This window comes from Pipistrellus hanaki, assembly GCF_964339955.1.
Source record: "Pipistrellus hanaki genome assembly, chromosome: 15".
NCBI lineage: Eukaryota > Metazoa > Chordata > Mammalia > Chiroptera > Vespertilionidae > Pipistrellus > Pipistrellus hanaki.
The window spans coordinates 29,516,378-29,542,054 of NC_140517.1; the positions used below are offsets into that span (position 1 = coordinate 29,516,378).

General features: G+C 39.0%; 1 protein-coding gene across 1 annotated transcript in view; it reads left to right on the forward strand.

The window, feature by feature from the left end:
* Positions 1-25,190, forward strand: part of UBA2 (ubiquitin like modifier activating enzyme 2) — a 54,595-nt gene extending 29,405 nt beyond the window's left edge. Inside the window, exons 11-17 of the mRNA XM_084905136.1 lie at positions 679-772; positions 872-984; positions 6,391-6,546; positions 14,986-15,082; positions 20,326-20,431; positions 22,020-22,156; positions 24,196-25,190. Of these exons, the coding sequence (XP_084761262.1) occupies positions 679-772; positions 872-984; positions 6,391-6,546; positions 14,986-15,082; positions 20,326-20,431; positions 22,020-22,156; positions 24,196-24,377 (885 nt within the window). The 3' untranslated portion in view covers positions 24,378-25,190. The remainder of the gene's footprint in view (positions 1-678; positions 773-871; positions 985-6,390; positions 6,547-14,985; positions 15,083-20,325; positions 20,432-22,019; positions 22,157-24,195) is intronic.
* The last annotated feature ends 487 nt before the right edge of the window (positions 25,191-25,677 follow it).

Consider the following 25,677-nt stretch of genomic DNA (forward strand, 5'->3'; position numbering starts at 1 on the left):
GGTCGACACTTGATCCACTGAGCCAAACTAGTTATGGCTACATGCCTCATTTTATTGTACTTTGCTTTGTTACATTTCACGGATGTTGTGTTCTCTCTTTTTAAGTTGATTTTGGAGAGGGAAGAAAGAAGGGGGGGACATTGCTGTTAGAGAGATACATCAGTAAGTTGCCTCCCATATGTTCCCTGACTCAAATCAAACCAGTGACCTTCCGGGGTACAGGGGTACAGGATGACACTCGATCCAACTGAGCCACATCAGCTAGGGCAAATGTTATTTTTTAACAAATTGAAGCCAAGACCCTCCACCAGCAAAATGTTTATTGCTATGGTTTGGAATGGAACCTGTTGTATCCAAGGTATGCCTGTACTGACTTATAAACACAGGAAAAGATTGTCATTGTCAATTCATAGAATTGGTGTCCAAGTTCCTATTAGTTCCTGGTGGCTCATGGCATTCTTGTCAGATTGCATTCCTGGGTCAGAAGATTTGATGATGAGACTTACCCAGTCTCCATGCTACTGTAAGGCTTTATCTCCTGCAAGGCCATCTCATGTTCTAGTTGACTGACTGCAATGTTATAAACATGTAAAGGTACTGTTCTGAAAGTAATACTAATCAAATTAGTAAAATTGCGGGGAGACTTATTAAATTAAGTTAAATTTAAATTATTGGCAGGATGACCCATCTGCAATGGATTTTGTCACCTCTGCTGCAAACCTGAGGATGCATATTTTCAGTATGAATATGAAGAGCAAATTTGATATAAAATGTAAGTTGTATTTCAGTTGTGACATCTAAAATACTATTATTTTCTATTTTAATACTTAAGCATATTCATCTCTTTTTAAAATTTTTAATGTCTTTTTAGCAATGGCAGGGAACATTATTCCTGCTATCGCTACTACTAATGCGGTGATTGCTGGGTTAATAGTATTGGAAGGATTGAAGATTTTATCAGGAAAAATAGACCAGTGTAGAACAGTGAGTATTTCAATTTGTATTTTTTATTCACTTTCTTTGTAAAGTAATACATATTTGCAGAGAAAAAACAATTTATTAAAAAAAACACACATTAAACTGATAATTTAAAAAAAAATTTATGAAACTGGTTTAAAGCAGTGAAAAAATAATTATTCCAGTTACCTTGTGAATGCTGAGTTCTTTATGGGTTTTTAATTTTGTTTGGTTTTATAGTCCCCTGTTCCTTTTTTCCCAATTGCAGTTTACATTTTATATTTCATGTGTTCAGCATAGTGGTTAGACAATCATATGTTTTTACATAGTGTTACCCTCAATATTTTCAATACCCACCCAGCACTATATGTAGTTATTACAATACTAATGACCCAGAGTGTGAAATCGCACAAGACCCACCTCCCCACCCTCACGTGCCTCACCGCGCACAGAGCCTCGTGGTGACCTCTTTGGTCGTTATGGCATTAGGGCCACTAGGGTTTTTTAAAAAAATATGTATTTTATTGAGAGGAAGAGAGAGGGATAGAGAGTTAGAAACATCCATGAGAGAGAAACATTGATCAGCTGCCTCTTGCACACCCCCTACTTGGGATGTGCCTGCAACCAAGGGACATGCCCTTGACCAGAATTGAACCTGGGACCTTTCAGTCCACAGGCCATTGCTCTATCCACTGAGCCAAACTGGTTTTGGCCCACTAGGTTTTTATAATATAGATTATTAACTATATTCCCTGTGCTGTGCTTTACACCCCCATGTATAGTCCTTTATATTCTTTAATCATTATACTTTAAACCTGTTTTATATTATTTGATAATGTTACTGCCTGAAATCTCTATGAATGAGTCTACTGTTATGTCTACCAGATCTCTCTCAAAGTACAGGAATATTGTTTGTCTGTGAGGTGTATACAGGCAGTCCTCTGGTTACGTCTAACTCGATGTACATGTATGTTGTTTTGTGGTTATGTCGCTAACTCCCATTTATTTATTTTTTAAAAAGTTCCATCATTTCGACGTATGTGCTTTATGTTTTTTATTATATACCACAAATAAAGGTCAGGAATTGTTACCTTTCTTTTAAATTTTTTTTTACTGTTTCACTTCATTACTGCTATGTATGTGCTCCATGTGAGTGACGTAGGTGCTTATGTGGGTGGGTTCTGACTTACAGCGAAAATAAATTTTTTTAATATATATTTTATTTATTTCCTTACAGAGAGGAAAGGAGAGGGATAGAGAGTCAGAAACATCCGATGAGAGAGAAACATCAATCAGCTGCCTCCCGCACACCTCCACTGGGGATGTGCCTGCAACCAAGGTGCATGCCCTTGACCAGAATCGAACCTGGGACCCTTCAGTCCACAGGCCAGCGCTCTATCCACTGAGCCACACCAGTTAGGGTGCGAAAATCTTTACATTGTGCCGTAGGAACAGATCTTTAACGTATTCTGAGGGCTTGCTATAATTTGTGTTTTTTGTGTTTTTTTAACTGACTTAGTATTTGTTAAAACTCTGTTTTTAATAATTCTTTAAGGACTCCTTAAAGGTGTATTTCTTCAGAAGATTTATGTTTACTTATATCTGGGTGCCGTAGGGTCTGGCCAATCCAGGGCCATTTTAAAACTTTTTAATTTTTCAACCCACATACATATTCAGACAGCAAATCTGCATGTGCATGAGCCCTATATTACTGTAATTTTATAAAGGAAGTTTCCTCTCGTTGATGTACTAAGATTGAGATAATTTTTCTTATAATTTCTGTGAGGAACCTTTCCTTCTCTTCTTTTTTTAATATATTTTATTGATTTTTTTATAGAGAGGAAGAGAGAGGGATAGAGAGCTAGAAACATTGATGAGAGAGAAACATTGACTAGTCCGCCTCTTGCACATACCCCCCACTGGGGATGTACCTGCAACCAATGTACATGCCCATGACCGGAATCGAACCTGGGATCTTACAGTTCGCAGAACAATGCTCTATCCACTGAGCCAAACCGGTTTTGGCTCCTCCTCTTCTTTATTCTTCCCTTGCAAGTCCTTGTTTTATGTGCCTTCTTAGGTGTATCTCAAGAGTAAGCCGTTCGGATATTCTCTGTGGATTCCTGCTTTCATTCTGTATTGAGTTAGTGTATCTGAGGTGCTTTGATTTCCTACTAGCTGAGCAATTAAAAATCTTAAACATATTGTGGCCAATATTTTTTGCAATTTAGTTTCTCCTTTTATAAAAGGATCAATTTACTTTCAAGAATTTCTATTTACAAAAAACTAACCCTAGTCTGTGATAGTATTTCAGTGCCATTAGCCCTTGTTTGTTGTTGCTGTAAAAATATTCTCACCTGAGGATATTTTTTCCATTGCTTTTCAGAGAGAGTAGAAGGTGGCAGCCAGTTGGTGGTGGGGAGTGTAGAGAGATATCCACTGGTTAGCTCCTGATTGAGCCCTAAGGGCCCAGGAGCAAAACTGACACTTCCGTGTTTGAGCCAACATTCTAACAGCTGAGACATGCTGGTCAGGGCTTTAGTGCCATTATTGATGTAGTATTTAAAAAATATATATTTTATCGATTTTTTTACAGAGAGGAAGGGAGAGGGATAGAGAGCTAGAAACATCGATGAGAGAGAATCTTCGATCAGCTGCCTCCTGCACGCCCCCTACTGGGGATGTACCTGCAACCAAGGTACATGCCCTTGACCGGAATCGAACCCGGGACCCTTTAGTCCACAGGCCGACGCTCTATCCACTGAGCCAAACTGGTTCCAGCTGATGTAGTATTTAAATATCTTACTGTTTTCATGAAATTTCAAGGTGAAGGAATATAGAACAAGCATGTCAAACACAAAGGCTAAGGGCCAAATAAGTTGTAGTTTATGTGGGCCACAAAAAACAAAAGCTTCAATTTCAATAGAAATGTAGGTTTATTTCGATAGAGGCATGCTGAATACAAAGGGATAAAATAAATAATTGTTAAAATAATAACTGCATAAATTAATAAGCGTTACACAAATGAACCTATTTTACTTGTTCTCCAAAAATAAAATATTTCCTGTTGTGCACACCAAACAAGTCTGTCCAAGACTAATCAGCTGCTAAAATATTCACTGCTACTATGAGTGGAGAGAAATGGTGCGCCTGCACTAAGAAGCCTAAGGAAAATGAGAGCAACACGATTATAGTAGTCATTAGCGAACATTGTAGTTTGTTATTAATTATGTATAACAGGATATTGTAAAGATTAAGTTACAAAATTTTTATTAGAACATTATATTGGCTTGGCCACAAAAATATTCGTTATGGGCCACATGCCGCCCGTGGGCTGCAAGTTTGACATGCTTGATGTAGAATCATGCCAGTCTGCTATCTTTTTATTAAAAATTTTTTAGCTAAAGGGGGGAGATAAGGACACATATAATATCTTAATCAATAAAGAAAATAAAAATACAAGGAAAAAAAAATTTTACTTAACGTATTTTTAATTTCTAAGAACTTCACTTTTTTCTACCTTTTTTATAGAAGCCTTAATTTATCCTGTGGCTACAATATCCCTTTGAACTCACAAACATTACTAATTGTTGAATTTATTAAAATGTCTACTGTTCCTGTAACATCCTTATTTGTTCTTTGCCATCTCAGCTCTATTCTTTCTTGAGCTAATGATACTTATTCCTGGATTTTATTTGTCCATAATGAATTTCAGGATGGGTTATAGTGTTAGCCTGGATATTAGTAGTATTAGTGCTTGATTTCATTATTGTCAATTTGCTTAGACACAGTTACCTTTTCAGTGAAGCTCAAGATCAAATCTGTTCCCCCATTGTACCCTGCTTCCAGACCCACTAGTATAAGGACTAGAAACAGTAATACTGTTAATACAGGAGGTCTTTTCCTATGTCTTACTGTCTCTTAAGGAATTTACTGTGGGAATCTATGGGACTTTTCTCTTTAGAATTAATTAATCTTAGCAAATACCACAGAACCTAGTAGTTACAAGATGAATTGTATGTAATCTTTCAGTATTGTCCTGACATTTCTTTGTATTGAATCTGGCTAGTGTTCTCCAAGCTTCATAGTAGTATGAGTTTAGGGCCTTTTAATTTATTTTAAAATATATTTTATTGATTTTTTTACAGAGAGGAAGGGAGAGAGATAGATAGCTAGAAACGTCGATGAGAGAGAAACATGGACCAGCTGCCTCTTGCACACCCCCTACCGGGGATGTGCCCGCAACCAAGGTACATGCCCTTGACCGAATTGAACCCGGGACCTTTCAGTCCGCAGACCGACGCTCTACCACTGAGCCAAACTGGTTTCGATTAAATATATTTTTATTGATTTTTAGAGAGTGAAGAAGGGAGAGGGATAAAGATATAGAAACCTGAATGAGTGAGAAACACCAATCGGCTGCCTTTTGCACGCCCCCTACTGGGGATCGAGCCCACAATCTGGGCATGTGCCCTGATAGATAATCCAACATATAAACTCAGTTCATGGGTTGATAGTCAACCACTGAGCCACACTGGCCAGGCACCTTTTTAAATTTCAGTGTAGTCTTTTTTTTTTTTTTTTTTTTTTTTTTTTTACTTTCATTGGTTCTTATTGTTTGGCTATTAGAGAAATGGTAACTAGGTGCTTATAGTGCCAGAAATACATTATTTTTCCCCTCTTAATTATGTAAATGTTAATATTATAGTCATAGAAAATTTGAAAAGGAAGGTAAGCACATTGGTTCCATACATCTGTGAAAGCATTCTCATTAGTTGAGAAGTTAGCTTAAAATTGATAAGAATAACTACTAGGAAGGCACCCAAAAACTGATTTAATGATGGCTAAGCCCTTAGTTTGCTAAATAAGTAAATTTCTTTTCAGTAAGCCAAGGCCTTTTACATGGTAGCTAATTTTTAAATTTTATTTTATTATTTTTTTATTTTTATTTTTATTTTTTTAAATATATTTTATTGATTTTTTACAGAGAGGAAGGGAGAGAGATAGAGAGCTAGAAACGTCGACGAGAGAAGAACATCGACCAGTTGCCTCCTGCACACCCCCTACCGGGGATGTGCCCGCAACCAAGGTACATGCCCTTGACCGGAATCGAACCCGGGACCTTTCAGTCCGCAGACCGACGCTCTACCACTGACCCAAACCGGTTTCGGCAATTTTATTTTATTTCTTCCATCACTATTCCCTCTTTGCTCTCTTCAGCTTCCACCCACACTCCTTCCTATGTGGTAGCTTATTTGAAAAGAAGTTTGGGAAATCAGGCTCTTAAGGTCATGCTTTCCTTATTCTGTTTGCCATCTAGAAGGGAATATTTGTCATTGTTAAATAACATAAATAAAAGATATTAAGCTTCAGGTGCATTGTGTAAAACTGTGGCTTAAATTTCTGATTTCTGCTTATTTTTCTCCTCCAAAGATTTTTTTGAATAAACAACCAAACCCAAGGAAGAAGCTCCTTGTGCCTTGTGCACTGGATCCCCCCAACCTTAATTGTTACGTATGTGCCAGCAAGCCAGAGGTGACTGTGCGACTGAATGTCCATAAAGTGACCGTTCTCACATTACAAGATAAGGTAAGTGCAGAGGCTAATTCTCTTTCACAACTTTGTTCCTTTTCCTAAAAGAAAAAACCTCAAGTTTCCTTTTGCAAACTAAAAGCCTCATAATTAGTCTGAAAGACTCTGGCTAGTGAAGTGTGTTGCTCTGATATCCTTGATCACTTTACCATTTAGGATCCTGCTGGCTTTTTTCTCTGTTATTCCAGAATACGTGCCTCATGTCCCAGAAAAGAATTAACTGCGTTTGTCTACAAAATGCACCATGGGTATTGCAGAGGTGGTACAGTATCTTGGCAAACAAGAAACGCTTTGGTCACTATTTCCCAGACAGTGTATAAATTCTGTATTTTTGGCAGATAGGGAGTATCCTAAAAGAGTCTGGTGATGTTTTGTTGAAGAGATGCAGCATTTATTTTTTATTTTTATTTATATATATATATATATATATATATATATTTTTTTTTTTTTTTAATTTCAGAGAGGAAGGGAGAGGGAGATATAGAAACATCAATGATGAGAGGGAATCATCGATTGGCTACCTCTTGCATACCCTTCACAGGGGATTGAGCCCACAATCCAGGCATGTGCTCCTGGCCAGAATCGAACCCGAGACCCTTCAGTCCACCCCATTTGGTTGCACTCGGGGTGGGGGGGTCCCTCAGCTGAGCTTGAGCTCTTTTGTAATCTGGGAGTGTAAGTATTGGGGGATGTCCAGCTGATGGCTTAGGCCCGCTCCCACTACCTCCACTGTGCTTCCTCAGCTTCTGGCTTTGTAGCACTCCCCCTTGTGGGAGCTCACTGACCACTAGGGGGCAGCTCCTGCATTGAGTATCTGCCCCCTGGTGGTCAGTGTGTGTCATAGCTTCAGGCCAAAACTAGCTCTCTGACATTCCCCAAGGGTCCCAGATTGCAAGAGGGTGCAGGCCAGGCCGAGGAACCCCACCCATGCAGGGAGGGACGTGGGAGGTTGGCCAGCTGGGGAGGACTGTGGGAAGGTCCAGCGTGTGTCTGGCGCATCTCACTCAGTCCCAATTGGCTGGACCCCAGCAGCATGCTAACCTACCAGTCAGAGGGTCTGTCCCCCTGTGATCAGTGCATGTCATAGCGAGCGGATGAGCAGCCTTAGCATATCATTAGCATCTTGCACTTTGATTGGTTGAATGGTCAACCAGACATCAGTTTATAATGTTCTTTATTATCCATAAATGAGTGAGGTCATGTGGTGTTTCTCTTTCATTGACTGGCTTATTTCACTCAGCATGATGTTCTCCAATTCTATCCAGGTTGTTGCAAATGATGAGAATTCCTTTTTTATGGCAGCATAATATTTCATCGTGTAGATGTACCATAGTTTTTTGATCCAATCATTTGCTGACAGGCACCTAGGCTGTTTCCAAATTCTAGCTATTGTAGATTGTGCTGCTATGAACATAGGGGTGCATATATCCTTTCTGATTGGTGTTTCTAGTTTCTTGGGATATAATCCTAGGAGTGGGATTACTGCGTATATAAACTTCTCAGCAGCTTTGTAGTATCTCACTCTTAAATATGAGAGGCAGGCCAAGAATCAAATATTTGAAAAATATGAAAAACAAACTAACAAAAAAACAACAACAAAATAAACAAAAAGAAAAAAAAGAAACTAAACAAAGGTTAACTAATGTGAGGGCATAAGAATTCTTTTTAAAAAATCTTTAGCATCTTTAGAGAAGTAAGTTAATCACTTCCACAAATAGAAAACTATCTAGAAAGTTCAGAAAGCAAGAAACAGTTCTTGGATTTTTAAAACACAGTAGCCTGGCCAGTGTGGCTCAGTTTTTGAGCATCGACCTATGAACAGAAGTCACAGTTTGATTCCCAGTCAGGACACATGCCAGGTTGCAGGCTGTATCTCCAGTGCGGGAGATGCAGGAGACCAGTAGGTCAGTAGGTCAGTGATTCTCTCTCATCTCTGGTGTTTCTGTCTCCCCCTCTCTTTTCCTCTCTCCTTATTTTGATGATAGTAGGAAAGAACTGGAAATCTTCCCTTGCTACACTACGTAACTTAGAACTACCAACAATTACTCCTTTCCTCTCTGTAAAAAATCAATAAAATATATTCTCGGTTGGCATCAGACAACTGCCAGTTTGAATTTGGTACACCCGTTCTCTTATATTCCTCAGCAAGGTCAATAAGCTCCCAACCTCTCAGTCATTCAGAATCATTTTGTTTGGGGTTATAAGAAAACGCATAGAGATCTTCGTATTTTGCTTGTTTTGACAGTTGTAGCATAGAGTTGTAAATATCGAGGCAATCTCTTTGGGAACAATGAAATGCACAATCCTGAAGTTCTTGCACTAAATGACAAGTGGTCATCCAAAAGTCATCAAAGCCAGTTCCTCCACTGAGCCAATATGAGGATGCAAAATCCAGGTTTCTTTCTGCTGAGAGTCTATAAATAATAGATGTGTGGCTGTAAGATATAGTGTTCCTATTAATGACTTGTTGGTACTGAATCTGTCAAGTAATTTCTGTTTCTTTAATATATTTTATTGATTTTTTACGGAGAGGACAGGAGAGAGAGAGAGAGAGAGCTAGAAACGTCGATGAGAGAGAAACATCGACCAGCTGCCTCTTGCACACCCCTTACCTGGGATGTGTCCGCAACCAATGTACATGCCCTTGACCGGAATCGAACCTGGGACCTTTCAGTCCACAGACCAACGCTCTACCACTGAGCCAAACCGGTTTTGGCTTGGTCAAGTAATTTCACTTGCTCAACCTTGGTCATATGGATATACTCCATGCTGAGGAGACGTTGGCCTGCAGGCTGCCTCACAGGTGTACCATGAGGCGAGAGAACCTGAGTGGCGGTGGCGGCGGGGGTGACTCAGACCCAGCTGGCTGATTTTGGTATTTTAATAGAGATTGCACTGAATCTATAGATTGCCTTGGATAGTATTTTAATGATGTTGAATCTACCAATCCATGAACACAATATATTCTTCCACTTGTTTATATCTTCTATCTCTTTTTCAATGCCTCATAGTTTTCCAGGTACAAGTCTTTTACCTTCTTGGTTGAGTTTATTTCTAAGTATCTTAATTTTTTTGATGCAGTGGTAAATGAGATTGATTAGTTTAATTTGCTTAGTTTCTCTTTCTGAGAATTCATTATTTGGTGTATAAAAAGGTCATCGATTTTTGGTTGTTGATTTTGTATCCTCTTGCATAGCCAAATTTATTTATTAAATCTAATAGTTTTTTGGTGGAGTCTTTGGGGTTTTCTATGTACACTATCTTATCACCTGTAAATAATGAGAGTTTTACTTTTTTCCAATTTGGATGCCTTTTATTTCTTCTTATCTGATCATTGTGGCTAGGACTTTGTTGAATAAGAGTGTTGAAAGCAGACATTCCTGTCTTGTTCCTGTTCTTAGGGGAAATGATTGTAGTTTTTGCCCATTGAGTATGATGTTTGATGTTTGTTTTAGGTTTGTCATATGGCCTTTGTCATATGGAGATATGCTCTCTCTGTTCCCACTTTGCTGAGAGTTTTTATCAGAAACAGGTGTTGGGTTTTTTCAAATGCTTTTCTGCATCTATTGATATGATCACGAGATTTTTATCTTTCAATTTGCTTATGTGATGTACATTTATTGATTTGCAAGCATTATACCAACCTTGCATCCCTGGAATAAATCCCAGTTGGTTATGGTGTATGATCTTCTTAATATATCGCTGAATGCGATTTGCTAATAAAATTGGTTGAGGATTTTTGCATCTATGTGCATCAGTGATATTAGCTTGTAATTTTCTTTCTTTGGTCTTTATCTGGTTTTGGGATTAGGGTAATGCTGGCCTCCTAAAAAGAGATTGGAGTGTTCCTTTCTCTTGGATTTTTTGAATAGTTTGAAGAGTATAGGTGTTCTTTGAATGTTTGGTAAAATTCCCCTGTGAAGCCATCTGGACCTGGGCTTTGTTTGGTGGGAGTTTTTTTTATTATTATTACTGCTGCTATTTCCACTGTTGTTATTGGCCTATTCAGGTTTTCTGATTTTTCTGATTTAATTTTGGGAAATTGTATTTTTCTAGGAATTTGTCCATTTCATTCCTATACTCCAGCTTGCTGACATGTAGTTGTTCATAATATTATAATCTTTTGTATTTTTGTGGTGTCAATGATTACTTCTCCACTTTAATTTCTGATAGTATTTATTTGAATTGTCTCTTTGTGTTTTTTTCTTTCATTTTTAAAATATACTTTTATTGATTTCAGAGGAAGAGAGGAGAGAGAGAGCGTGAGAAATATGAGTGATGAGAGAGATTTTCATTGATCGACTGCCTCTTGCACAAACCCTACTGGGATCAAGCCTGCAAACCAGGCATATGCTCTTGACCGAAATCAAACCCTGGACCCTTCAGTTCGCAGCCGATGCTCTATCCACCAAGTCAAACCAGCTAATGCTCTCTTTGTTTCTTGATGAGTTTGGCTAAAGGCCAATCTTGTTTATCCTTTCAAAGAACCAGTTCTTGGTTTCATAGATTTGTTTTGTATTGATTTTTTAGTCTCTCATTTATTTCTGCTCTAATCTATTATATCCTTCTACTTACTCTGAGCTTTTTTTGTTCTCTTTCTAATTCTGTAAATTGGAAGGTTAAGCAGATTATTATTATTATTATTATTATTATCATTATTATTATTATTTTTAGGTAGGCCTATAGTGCTATGAACTTCCCTCTCAGGACTGCTTTTGCTGTGTCCTGGAGATTTTCATTTGCTTTCAGGAAGTTTTTTATTTCTTTCTTGATCTCATTGGTAACCCTTTTATTGTTTAATAACATGATATTTAAGTCGCCATGTGTTTGAATATTTTGGGGTATTTTTACTGTAGTTGATTTCTAATTTCATTCCACTGTGATCTGAGATGCTCAATATGAACTGTTATAGATTTGTTTTGTGTCCTGACATGTGTCTGCCTTTGGAAATGATTCATGTATACTTGAGAAGAATGTATATTCTGCAGCTGTGGGGTAAAATGTTCTATAAATGTCAATTAAATCCATCTGATCTAGTGTGTCCTTTATAGTCACTGTTTTCTGTTAAGTTTTTGCTGGAAGATCTATCCATTGAGGTTAGCAGGGTGTAAAGTCCCCTACTATGACTGTATTGTTGTTAATCTCTTCCTTACAGTCCTCTAGAAGTTTTATATGTGTGTGTGTGTGTGTGTGTGTGTGTGTGTGTGTGTGTGTGTGTGTGTGTGTAGGTGCTCCTATGTATGTATGTATGTATGTAGGTGCTCCTATATTGGGTGAATATAAATTTATCAGGGTTATATCTTCTGGTTAGAACGATCTCTTTAGTATTATGTAGTGTTCTTTACTGTCTCTTATAATGGCCTTCATTTTGACATCTATTTTTTCAGTTAAGAGTATTGGTACCCCAGCTTATTTTTCCTCCCCCCTATTTGCCTGGAAACTTTTTCTCATCCTGTGTGTCTTTTGTTCTAAGGTGGGTCTCTTGTAAATAGCAGATAGTTGGGTCATGTTTTTGTATCCATTCAGCTATTCTATGTTTTTCTGTTGGAACATTCAATCCATTTACATTTAAGGTTCTTATTTATTGACATTTTAATTCTGTATGCCTAAGTTTCTCTCTCTATTTCTTCTCATTACAGCAATCCCTTTATCCCTTTAGCATGTCTTGTAATGCTGGCTCTTGTAATAATGGTGGTGATAAACTCCTCCTTTAGCCTTTTTGTTTGTTTGTTTGTTTGTTTGTTTGTTTGTTTTTGGTCTGGGAAGTTCTTTATTTGATTGTCTATTTTGATCCCCTGAGCCAACCCAGTTTTGACTGTCTATTTTGAATGATAGCCTTGCTAGATATAGTAATCTTGGTTTCTGATCCTTGTGTTCCATTACCTTGAGTACTTCATGCCATTCCCTTCTGTTCTGTAGAATTTCTGCTGAGAAATCCAATGACAGCTCCTATGGGAGCTCCTAACAATTTGCTTTTTTCTTTTTGCCTTTAAGAATCTCTTTTGTGTTTAATTTTTGGCATTTTAATTATGATGTGTCTGGGCTTGGGCCTGTTTGGGTACTTCTTGCTTGAGACTCTTCTGTGGCTCCTTAACTTGTGTGACTTTTTCCTTCACCAGGTCAGGGAAGTTTTCTGCTATTGTTTCTTCAAACACATTCTCTGTCCCATCTCTCTCTTAAGCTGTCCTCCTGTTTTTTCTTGTTTGTTCTCTGATTAAGTAAATTTTTCTAACCTGTCTTCTAATTCACTGATTCGATCCTTAGCTTCCCCTAATCTGCTGTATATTCCTTCCAACTGTTCTTTATTTGTGCTATGTCTGTCTTCCTTCCTTCCTTCCTTCCTTCCTTCCTTCCTTCCTTCCTTCCTTCCTTCCTTCCTTCCTTTCTTTCTAAATATATTTTACTGATTTTTTACAGAGAGGATAGAGAGTTAGAAACATCTATGAGAGAGAAACATCGATCAGCTTCCTCCTGCACACCTCGCACTGGAGATGTGCCCGCAACCAAGGTGCATGCCCTTGACTGACACCAAACCCGGGACCTTTCAGTCCACAGGCTGATGCTCTATCACTGAGCCAGACTGGTTTGGCATTCTTGGTTATCAGGGTTCCCCAGCTGGTTTTCAGTAGATTATTCAGGATGCCTTTTTTTTTTTTTTTTTTTTTTTTTAAGTGTAATTCCAATTTGATCCTAGGAGTCTGTTAGCATCTACTTACTCTGCCGCCATTTTTAATCCAAAAATAATATATGCACTGGAGTTGCGCCAGCCACCGGAATTCTGCTTGCAGAACCCCCGCTGCAGAATGAAATCCAGGGCAGTGTTGTGGCGCTGCACCTACATCACACTCTGGCTGGCTCTCCAGTGCAAGGATGGAGCAGCCTTCCCTGGCCCTTTCTAATCCTGCCACTATTGCTGCCCTAGTTACTGCCTTCCTGGTTGAACACTTCTAACTTGCCACCATGAGCTTCCCAGGTTGTAGTGTTTTTATTAGGGAACATATAAAAAATGGCCCCAATGGGTATCACTTCCCACTTTTGGAGTCACCAGATTATTCTCTGATTATATCCATCATCATGATATATATATATATATATATATATATATATATATATATATATATATATATATATATATATATATAGACCTTCATGGTTCTAAAGGCTGTTTAAAGGAAATGTCCTTTCTCCAAGAAATGGATATACAGAGCATGTTGATTGGATCTTATATTTTGGATAGGAAAATGGCAGGACTTGGAATACTAGCCAGCAGACGATGGTTTCCCACCTCTCCCCCCCCTCCCCCCAATAATATTTATTTAAAAAAAATTTTGATCATAAATAATTTTAAAAATTTTTTAAAGATGTTCTTTTTTAAAATTCTTTAAAAATTTGATTTATGAGCCGAAACCGGTTTGGCTCAGTGGATAGAGCATTGGTCTCCGGACTGCAAGGTCCCAGGTTCAATTCCGGTCAAGGGCATGTACCTTGGTTGCGGGCAAACCCCAGTAGGGGGTGTGCAGGAGGCAGCTGGTCGATGTTTCTCTCTCATAGATGTTTCTAGCTCTCTATCCCTCTTCCTTCCTCTGTGTGGAAAATCAATAAAATATATATTTTTTTAAATTTGACTTATGAGAGAAAGGGAGAGGGAGGAGGAGACAGAAATATCAGTGATGAGAGAGAATCATTGATTGACTGCCTCCTGCATGCACCACACTGGGGATCAAGTCCGCAACCCAGGCATGTGCCCTTGAATTGAACCTGGGACCTTTCAGTCCACAGGCTGACTGACATTCTATCCACTGAGCCAAGCCAGCTAGGGCCCCACCTTTTTTCTTAGGAAATAATTATAGCTTGTATCTACTCATTCTTGAGTGTAAAGGTAATTCTCTTTATAAACTTTTAGAGAAGTTTCCCTGCCTCCTTCTCCCCCCTTTTAGGAGCTGGTAGATTTGACAGAATATGACCGCTTTTGATCCATCTTGGAACTTAAAGCGAAATGGAATTTGGGAAGGGGAGCACCATCTGAGAATTAGGTTAATGAGAAGTTTTGCATCTGTAAGACATCTGCCAGTGGAGGATTGTCATGGAGACTAAAAGGAATTGTGTTATATGTCTAGCTCAGTATCTAATTTGCAGGAAGGGGCAATATACCAAGAGCCAATCAAAGAGTTCTCAGTCCCCCATTTGGAGAAAGTTGTATCTGATCTTCATCAGTGGTCAAACATGAGGATGGGACATGGGCATGAAGTAATTGGGTGAATTCCCACTGCATTCCAACTTGTGCTGGCCTAAGGTATCTTATAGGACTATTTGGCCCCTTTCCAATGGAAGGGGAAAGTAAGATCCTTTATGGAACAAAGGGTTGAAATGTTTCATGGTCTTTAATTACATATTTAATCAATATTTTGAATCTTTTTTTTCCTTCTTCTTCTGTAGATTGTGAAAGAAAAATTTGCTATGGTGGCACCAGATGTCCAAATCGAGGATGGGAAAGGAACAATTCTAATATCTTCAGAAGAGGGAGAGACAGAAGGTATGATACATTGCATTTTTTCACTTCACTCTTTTGAGTGGAGATGTCTAAATGAAGGAGTGCACTAGGTTGTTCATTTGCTGTGTATGTTATTCAGTGTCATAGCTGAAAGAGGCAATATGTGTGGTCAAGGAGGTGCTCTTTCAAGACGGCATTGCCTTGGTGAGATCACAGGTTATACTTTGGGGAACTCCATGTTGTCAGTGTGTCTCAGGTGCTATTTTTCAATAATCCAGTAAACAGTCATCATTTACATTGACTACAGTTCTCTTGTCTATTTCAAAGGAACTGCCTTGCCTATATCATGGATGCTGGAGCTAAGTTGGTAATAGGAAAATTATTCTGGCTGTTAGATCAGAGTAGGTAGTCATCTAAGGGATTTAGGTGTTTGGCCCAAGATTTGGGGACCCTTCATAGCCTGCTCCTACTATAGAGCAGAAAGTAGTACTGAAAATCAGTACCCAGTTTTGGCTTTTTAGATATATATATGTCACCCGAGGCTATTTTTTTCGTTGATATTTAGAAAGAGTAAAGGGAGTGGTGGGGGCCTATCAGTGTGAGAGAGGCACATTGTTTGTTTTCCTCCCATACATGCCAGGACCAAGGGCGAGGATTGAGCCTCCTACTGAGATATGTGCCCTTGTCTGGAATCGAACCCAGGACCCTTCAATCTGCAGGCCGGTGCTCTATCCACTGAGCCAAAGTTGCTAGGGCTAGATTTTAGTTTTGTATTTAAGAAGATTGTTGCTTTTGTTACTGTATTTGTTATATAAGACTCGGTGTATTTGATTCTGTTTAAGCTTTCTGATTGGTTCTGGTTATGCCTCCTTTAGCCTACAGTAGTCAGTCTGTTTGTACTTAACAGAACAGTTCTCTTCTGTCATTTTAGTATCTCAATCCCTTGGGCTATCATTTTAGTTGATTTCTTCATATTTCAGATTTTGTCAGTGTACCATTGCTTTGAAAATCTAGGGACATTGTTCTTTTTTATATTGACTTATTTACTTACCCATTTCTTCACTGGTTATTTATTCAGTACACTTTGCCAGATCGTGATGGGGATGTTAAGTTTTCTTTAAATTAAAACTTAGTGTTGGGATTCTTCTTGGCTATAGTTACTTGTCAAATTGTTTGGGATTTTAAGGTCATGAGTAATTGGGGACCATTTGGAGGCCATGTTTTGGCTGAGTAGTAGTCTATTTTCAGAATCTAGTTGAATGTTTGTTTAGGTCCCATTCTAGACAGCTGTCTAAATAAATGAATTAATTAAATAAAATAAATAAAATAAGTTTGTTCATAACGATACACTGTTCTCTTAGTTCCTTTCAAATTCTAGGTCCTTAAAAATAGAAACTGATTCAGAATCTCAGTGGCTTAAAGGTGGCCCTTCTCCACAAAATACGTGTGCTGCTGAGGATGAGATGGAATTTACTCATACACGTGTAGCCTTACATATATATATCACTAGATGCCTGGTGCACAAATTTCCTGGCCTGTGCCCTCTCGAAATCCAGGACCCCTTGGAGGATGTCTGAGAGCTGGTTTCTGCCTGATCTCAGAGGCCAGGCTGAGGGACCCCACTGGTGCACAATCGGCACCAGGTAGGGACACGGGAGGTTGGCCAATCTGGAGGGAACATGGGAGGGTTCAGGGCATGTCCCATCTCATTCGGGCCAGCAGCAAGTTAACCTACCAGTCAAAGCATCTACCCCCTGGTGGTATGCACTCACATCATAATGACTAGTCAACTGTCAACTGTCTGCCCACTGGAGGTCAGTGCACATCATAGTGAGCAGTTGAGTGACCTTAGTACATCATTGGCATATTACGTTTTGATTTGTTGAATGGATGACCGGACAACCAGACACTTAGCATATTGGGCTTTTATTATATAGGTTAGGCACAGTCATAGGTATTTATAATTCAAGGATGAGTGCAACTGTAGTCTCTAGTTTGAATTACTTTGTAGCCTGGAAGAAGAGGAAAAATTATCAACTAGTAGATTTAGTACAGTCTAAGAAATACTGTGGAAAAGAGTATGTGAATTGAAACTTTGTGAAAGGGAGGTCAAGGAGAAAGGACTCTTGGACCAGTTCTTAAAGAAGTAAGGACCCTCGGCAGAGAAGCTAGTGTCTGCATTTGAGCAGAATGAGCAGCTTCTATTAATACAAAGGCATGACTTATAGAACAATAGAAAAGGCTTTCGGAATGGCCAGCTATTTTGTTTTACTGGAAGTTGGGGTGCTGTGGGATGGCAGTGCTGGTTCATGGAGGTGCACTGGAGGACTTTCTGGCTACATGTAGAGTATCTTTGTCTGCCCACCCCCATCCCCACCCCCATCCCCAACCAGGGTTTAAGAGGTGAAGTAATGTGGTTACTTTCTAATGTGATTTGCAAAGGGTAAATCAAGGGTGTGAGAGTGGAGGCAGGAGCCAGGAGTGAAGGATTGTTAGTAAGATAGAGGCAGAGGACAAGACTTGAGATTTGCAAGGTCAGAATTTAGGGCACAGGTGAAGAAGAGCAGCATTGTTACAGTAGGGTATTATTGCCAGGACTCTAGCTTTACAGATAATGCTAATAACAGGGCAGAGTGCACAGTGCCTGTTTCCTTTTGAATATGATGGGTTTGAGGAGTTTGTAGAGAGTAGGGAGAGTGTGAAAGGCTTTGGGATGGAAGGATGGGAGGGAACTATGGTTTTCTTAAGACTTTCCAGATACATTGGAAAGTTAAAATAAGGGAAAAAAATTGTGAGAGAACTAGAAACTGTTAGTAGTTTCTGGGTTTCAAAGTCTAGGTAGGGAGATACTTCCTAAAGCATTTTCCTTCTTAAGCAGTGAAAGAAATCAAGACTAAGGAAAGAAATTACATAAAGTTAAACATGATAACTAGAACTTAAAATATAGTTTACTCAGTATGTGTCAGGCACTGTGGATATAGATCAGCAGGTGCTATATAGTCTCTGTCCCTCACAAACAAATAAATACTCAATAAAGTGGACTGCGTGTAGTGAGCAGGATGAGGAAGCAGGGTTTTCCTTTCCTTAAGACTTTATTTTTTAAAATGTTTAGCACTGACCATTCTGTCTCAGAGGTTAGAGTGCCAACCTCTTGGGTTTGATTTCAGGTCAAAGGGCACTTAGATGGGTTGCAGGTTTGATACCCTGCTGGGACGTGTTCCACAGCCAGCCAGTCTGATGTGTCTCTTACATTGATGTTTCTGTCTCCCCCCCTTCTATTCCACTCTTAAAATCAGTGGAATAAATATTCTCAGGTGAGGACTAAAATTAAAATTTTTTCTATTGCAATTTACATACAATATATTAGTTTCAGGTATACAGCATAGTGGTTAGACAATTATATAATTTACAAAGTGATCACCCGATAAATCTACTACCCACATGACACCAAATGTAGTTATTACCATATTATTGACTAATTCCCTATGCCAGTGGTCAACAAACTCATTAGTCAACAGAACCAAATATCAATAGTACAACGATTGAAATTTCTTTTGAGAGCCGAAAATTGACTTCTGCACACAGGCCATGAAGTTTCAATCGCACTGTACGTGCATGCCCGCATGTGGTATTCTGTGGAAGAGCCACACTCAAGGGGCCAAAGAGCCGCAGTTTGCCAACCACTGGCCTATGCTGTAGAGCAGTGTTTCCCAAAGTGTGGTATGCATACCCCCAGGGGTACGGGAAGAGTTTGGTGGGGGTACGCGTCGCACCGGAATTTGGTGGGGACATGCACTGCACCGTGCTTAGCTGTGCCTAATACATCCTTTTTTTTTTTTTTTTTTTTTTTTTTTGACGAGGGGTACTCAGCGTTATGAAAATTATAGAAGGGGTGCACATATGTCAAAAGTTTGGGAAACACTGCTGTAGAGGAAGCAGTTTGTAGATGAAACTTGCATATTTTTACAGGTCAGACAGAAGAGCATTTGCACATGCAGGAGAGAAAGCATAAGTAAGGCAGAAAGACTCTAGAATGGGTGTCACTAAAAGTTTGGTTGGAGGGATTGTTCTTCATTGGAGTATTTACATCCATGTAGCAAAGGTCTTTTGAGTGCCAACTGGGTGCTAAGCACATTCTGCCTACTAGGGATATTCAGAGGAAGCAGAAAAGACATGTGGAAGATAGAACTCGGTTGGAATGTTTATTTTTGGGAGGCCCCACTAGCTCGTCATTGAGAAGTGCTGATGTTGAGAAATAAAGTTTTTATTTAAAAATGTCTCATACTTCTGCCGGGACCGGTTTGGCTCAGTGGATAGAGCGTCGGCCTGCGGACTGAAAGGTCCCGGGTTCGATTCCGGTCAAGGGCATGTACCTTGGTTGCGGGCACATCCCTGGTAGGGGGTGTGCAAGAGGCAGCTGGTCGATGTTTCTCTCCCATCGACGTTTCTAACTCTCTGTCCCTCTCAATTCCTCTCTGTGTAAAATCAATAAAATATATTTTAAAAAAAAAAAAAAAGTCTCATACTTCTGAATTGTAAAATTTGCTAAAAAGTTTTGTCATGGATAACCTGTTTGCAACATAGAATATATTTCAGGCCTGGCCAGGTATGCTCTAACTTAGTTCGTTAGAGCATCATGCCGATACACCATGGTTGTGGTTTCAATCTCAGTCAAGGCATATATAAGACCCAACCAGTGAATGCATAAATAAGTGAAACAACAAATTGATATCTCTCTTCCCCCCTCTCGTCAATAAAGAATATATTTTGTGCAACCCTAAAAGTTGTCTTTGACTTCTCAGAACTCCAGATTAATTTGGTTTGAATAAGAGAAAGTTCTTAGAATCTCTATTTGGTGCCTTTGAAGTAGTTTCAGCAGTTGAGTATTCAAGGATGAATTCCTAAGTGTCTAATATTTTAATGGATTAGTTTGCTAGGATTGCCATATCCAAATACACAGATAGGGTGACTTAAATAACAGAGATTTATTTTCTCATAATTTTGGGCTAGGGGACTTAAAAGTGGCAACAGGTATGTTTTCTCCTGAGGTTTCTCTCCTTGGCTTCTCTTAAGGATATCAGTTAGCCTGATCAGGGCCTACCCTAACAGCCTCCTTTTAATCACTTTTAAAAGCACTATCTCCAAATAGAGCCACATTCTGAAGTCCTGGGGTTAGTGCTTTAACATAAGAATTGGGGGACAATTCAGCTTAGGTTAAGTGTTAACCTTTTTTAACTGGTCCATGGAAATGTAATTAATATCTAAATTTCTTTAAAATTTCCTAGCTAATAATCACAAGAAGTTGTCAGAATTTGGAATTAGAAATGGGAGCCGGCTTCAAGCAGATGACTTTCTTCAGGACTACACTTTATTGATCAACATCCTCCATAGGTAGGAATTATTAATATTTTAAATGTAAGAAATTATTATTTTTTTAATAAATATTCATATTATTACAAATGTTCCTCATTCCCCCTCCATTGCTCCCCTCCACCAGGTTCCCACCCCACCCTCTGCCCTTTCCCCACCCCCCATTGTCCTCATCCATAGGTGCACAGTTTATGTTCAGTCGTAAGAAATTATTTTATATATGCACTTAAAATATAGTAAATGGGGAAAATATGTTTTCTTATCCTTAAACCCTAATATTCTTAAGACTCATTAGAAGAATGGAAGAATATTTTATTTGTGATCTGTAACAATACAAGAGAATATTAAAATTAATCCTGTATAAATTCCTGGGTCACATATATATTTCTTAAATTTTGATTTTACATCCTTTATAATAAGTATTCAAAGTGTTTGCTTTATAGAATATTTGTATATATATAACAGTTAAATATCGATGGTCCTCACAAGGTGCAGTTTTTTTGTTTTTTTGTTTGTTTGTTTTTTGTCTCTTTTTAAGATGCAGTTTTTTACATGCTCATTAATACCCCTAAACTGTATCTTGACTTAGGACTTTTGGGTACCAGCTAACCAACAGTTTTGTCCAGTAGTTTTTGCCAGTATTGCCCTCTCTGTACAAACATATACAACTTGTATAGTTTGGAGAACATTGTATTTTATATATTTGGTTTATAAAAAAGCATTAAATGATAGGAAAGACTGAATGTGAGTTGTCTATAGTAATAGAAGCATATTATGCTAATTAGACCGGACAGCTGAATGACCTCACGGATGTCCTTCCTGACAGAGCTGTGGTGGCAGGGGCTGAGGTAGAGGCAGTTAAAGGCGATCAAGCAGGCAGGTGAGCGGTTAGGAGCCAGCCATCCCAGATTGCGAGAGAGATGTCCTGATTGCAGGAGGGTGAAGACCTGACTAAGGGACTTCCCCTATACCCCATGCACAGATTTTGTGCACAGGGCCTCTAGTTAGTAATAAGTATGTTTCACAAAGTCAGACAATTGAGCAAAGATGATGCTAGGAATGAACTCTAGCCTCAATTAGTCATCAATTGGATGTCAGTGGTGTGCTTTTGTACATGTTTTTGGGAACTCATTACAAAAGCAGGGTGCTGCCTGTAAAGATAGGGGGAAACCCAGAATCCATGTATCCTACTCCTAAAACACCAAATTACTTTGGTCAAGATCAGAGTCAGTCGAGTGTAGAATCTTCTCACATAGTAGCTGAAGAAATAATGCCAACAGGTTACATTGGGCCATAATGTAAATTGAGTATTAGACTCAATTTTCTGCTTTAGCAATAGAAGTTATTAACATTAAAAACAAACTACCCTGCGCCTATTTGAAGATGTAGTAGTATTTACAATTTGAGCTAGAGAGTTGAATTGTCACAAAAATCTATTATGTATAATCTTGTTTTTTATTTTAGCTCTTTGAAAGAAAACCAGAATTCAAATATTTGATGTGTATACAGCCTACCCTTCAAATAGGAGCAGTATCTCTTCTGGAGTGTCTTTGCTTTTGTAAATAGTTGTAGCTCTGGTCTATTTTTATAGTGTGTGGTTCTTTTACAGTGAAGACCTAGGAAAGGATGTGGAATTTGAAGTTGTTGGTGATGCCCCAGAAAAAGTGGGGCCCAAACAAGCTGACGATGCTGCCAAAAGCATAACCAATGGCAGTGATGATGGAGCTCAGCCTTCAACCTCCACAGGTGAGTCATGGTCCCAGCCAGCAGGTTGTTAAGTACCCAACCAACAGCCAAGACTATATAGAAACAGATTATGATTATTTCATAAACATCCTATATAATAAAGAGGTAATGTGTAAATCGACCCTCACAAGATGGCTGCCTACGACCAGGCTGGCAGGCCAGGAGGGGTGGTTGGAGGCAGTAAGGGGCGTGGGTGGAGGCAGTTAGGGGCGACCAGAGCAGGGAAGCAGTTAGGGGTGACCAGGCAGGCAGGCAGGTGAGCGATTAGGAGCCAGTGGTCCAGGATTGAGAGAGCAATATCTGAGTGCCAGTTTAGGGCTAATCCATGGGATCAGGCCTAAACCAGCAGTTGGCCTTCCCCCAAAGGTCCTGGATTGGAGAGGCTGGGCTGAGGGGGTTCCCTGTGCATGAATTTCATATACCAGGCCTCTAGTTGACAACAAAGTAGAAATCCATAGGACTACTAGAGGTATGTGTTGGCTTGGCACTGATTTGTTGTTAATCCTCACCTGAGGATATTTTTCCATTGGTTTTTAGAGAGTGGAAAGGAGGGAGGGGGAGGGAGGGAGGGAGGGAGGGAGGGAGGGAGGGAGGGAGGGAGAGAGAGAGAGAGAGAGAGAGAGAGAGAGAGAGAGAGAGAGAGAGAGAGAAAGAGAGAGAGAGAGAGAGAGAGAGACACGTTACACAGCGAACCTGCAACCTAGGTACATGCCCTTACCCGGAATCGAACCCAAGACCCTTCAGTGCCCAGGCCGACACTTTCCACTGAGCTAAACCAGTTAGGGGCTGGCATTGATTATCTTAATGGAGTTTGGAGTGTATGACCCATGACGCCATTTTTTTCTTACTGAAAATAGAAACATTGTGTTATTTTTTGTTAGTGGCTTTTTACATCTGGACATGTGAGTTTTCTACTAGATAATAAAGACCATTCATTCTTAGTAGTAGTTTTGGATTTTGTATCTTTTATTTAGAGATGATAGATGAGTATATCTGACTTTGGAGTGAGCAGATGCTTGCCGAATACAGAATTAATAGCATTTCACAGTTTTCTCAGAACCAGTATGACTGGGAAATGTGCATCAGAGGCCCTGTCTGCTGGGTTTCAGTGCTGGTGCTTGTACTTGACTGTGCTGGATTTGGATGTCTATTACCCCTCCCCTCACCCCCCTTCATTCTTTAAGTCAGGAAACAAAAAGGTACCGATTTTTATACTTCTGTTTTCATTTCTTTGACCCTAGGTCTTTGTTCTTTGGAGTATGTTCTAGGTTCTGATGTTCAGTGAGAGTTTTAAAGATGGTCTTTGAGGCTGTCTACAGTTTGGCCCACTTGTGGGCCATGGGTTCATGACCTTTCTTCTCTGAAAATAGAGAGGCCCATCATGCTTCAAGGAAGGGACTAGAGTAGTTTTTAAAAATCATAATTTGAAATGTGGATTGGTTGATCCTCTGTGGGTAGGTCTTGGAGGCTGTAAGATAGGCACTCTGCCTTTGATTTGTTGGTGTCAAGTTAAAAAGCATGCCCTATAAAGCCCCCACTGCATGGGTTTGTATCCTGACCTCATTCTCTACTTTTGATCTTGGGCAAGTCAAGCTCTTTGTACCTTAGTTCCTTTTTCTGGAAAACGGATAATAATGTTATCTTCTTTATAGGGTTGTTGTGATGATTAAATGAGTTGTTATTTGCAGTGCTCAGAACAGTTCCTGGCACATTGTAAGTGCTATGTATATGTTGTTTTTGTTGTTGTTGTTGTTGTGTTGTTGTTGTTCATCACTACCACATATTAGGATTTTTACCCTCTCTTTTCTGTTGGAGAAATAGAAATAAGGTACTGTAGTAAGTTATGAGTTATATCACACTTGTTATAATTTTTTGTTTTGATTATAAAAGAAATAGGTACTTGTTACAGAAAACGTTAAGGCAGTATAGAAATACGTTATATCAGAAGAGATAGCTTTTCACTTACATGAATATATTAATGAACCATTAGTAATTCCCACACTTTTAACCATTTTCCTTTTATTTTTTTCTGAAATAAGCACAAGAGCAAGATGATGTGCTCATAGTTGATTCAGATGAAGAAGGCCCTTCAAATAATGCTGACATCAATGCAGAAGAGAGAAGTCGCAAGAGGAAATTGGATGAGAAAGAGAATATCAGTACAAAGAGGTCACGCACAGAACAGACAAAAGAGCTTGATGATGTTATAGCATTAGATTGAACAGCAGTGCCTCCAGCAGAACCCTCTGACTGCATGGATCACCCAGCGTCCTTTGTTCCAAAGGGGAAAAGTTGAGCCCAGTGACTTGAAGATGGTTCTGCTCCCTTTGAAAGCACTCATTTTCCTAGAACTATCAGACACATTGCGGAATGCTGTATGGAAGTAGGAACATAGTTTTAAAACCCTCTGAACAAAGCGTTTGCATAACTAGTCATGAAAAGAAACAATGCATGTTGCCTTTTTAATGTAAATATTCTTAGGTATCATTTAATAGTTTAAAATATTGTGGTTTAGTAAAGTTGATACCTGGTTATAAATATTATGCCTTTATTTTTGGTTAGAAAAAGAATTATTTTTAGCCTAGATCTAACCATTTTCATACTCTTGACTGAAACAGATTTAAAAAAGGTATCAAGTGCTGTATTGAAACTTGTTTTTTAAATATGAACTGGCACTATGTATATTGATGTAAAACAGTGTTAATTTACTCAAGTTTTCAGCTTGTACTGCCTGGTATGTCTGTGTAAGAAGCCAGTTTTTGTGTATTGTTGCAGTTTCAGGTTATTTATATTTGATGTTTTGTAAAACTCAAATACAACTATACTATACTTAATGGACCAAATAAAATGGCCTCTGCATACTTGTACATGCCTGTGCAGTATCTGCTGCCTTGTTGGGTTTATTCATTGTATTTTCTGTAGGAATGCTAAATCCTTTCCTTTTAAAAAATTAATTTGTGATGGATATGAAGGTTAAAAGATCTCCACAGTTTGCCATAGATGAGTGCTTTCTAAAATAAAGTTTTTAATGGTGGTGGTGCTTTTTAAATTTGGATTGTAAACAGTTGGCCTTTTATTGAGAATATTTCAGTTATCTTTGGCCAGCTCTTGTAACTTAGAGCCTTGGATTTGAGATTCCAGATGGCCAGAGTCTCCTGTATTCTGCAGTCTTCTCTGGATTGTTCCCCACTTCTTCAGTCCTCCTTGAGTATACCATTCATTTTGGGCCTAACTCCAACCTATAGATATGGCTGTATCTGCTCCAGATGGATCAACACTCCCATCTGCCTAGACCCCAGAGGGCTGTTAGGGTACTCTTCTCACACAGATGTGCCTTGAGTTTTCAGATAACAGAAACCCCATTCTCCATCTCTGCCTTTGGGGTTTTTTGCCAGTGTCAACTAAATTTCAAACTGATAATTTATTATATTATCTCACTTTGTAAAATTCTTATTTGCCACCAGGTTAATTCTCAAACCTTGTTTTGTATCATTTGTAAACTCGGCATGTAATCAAAGCCT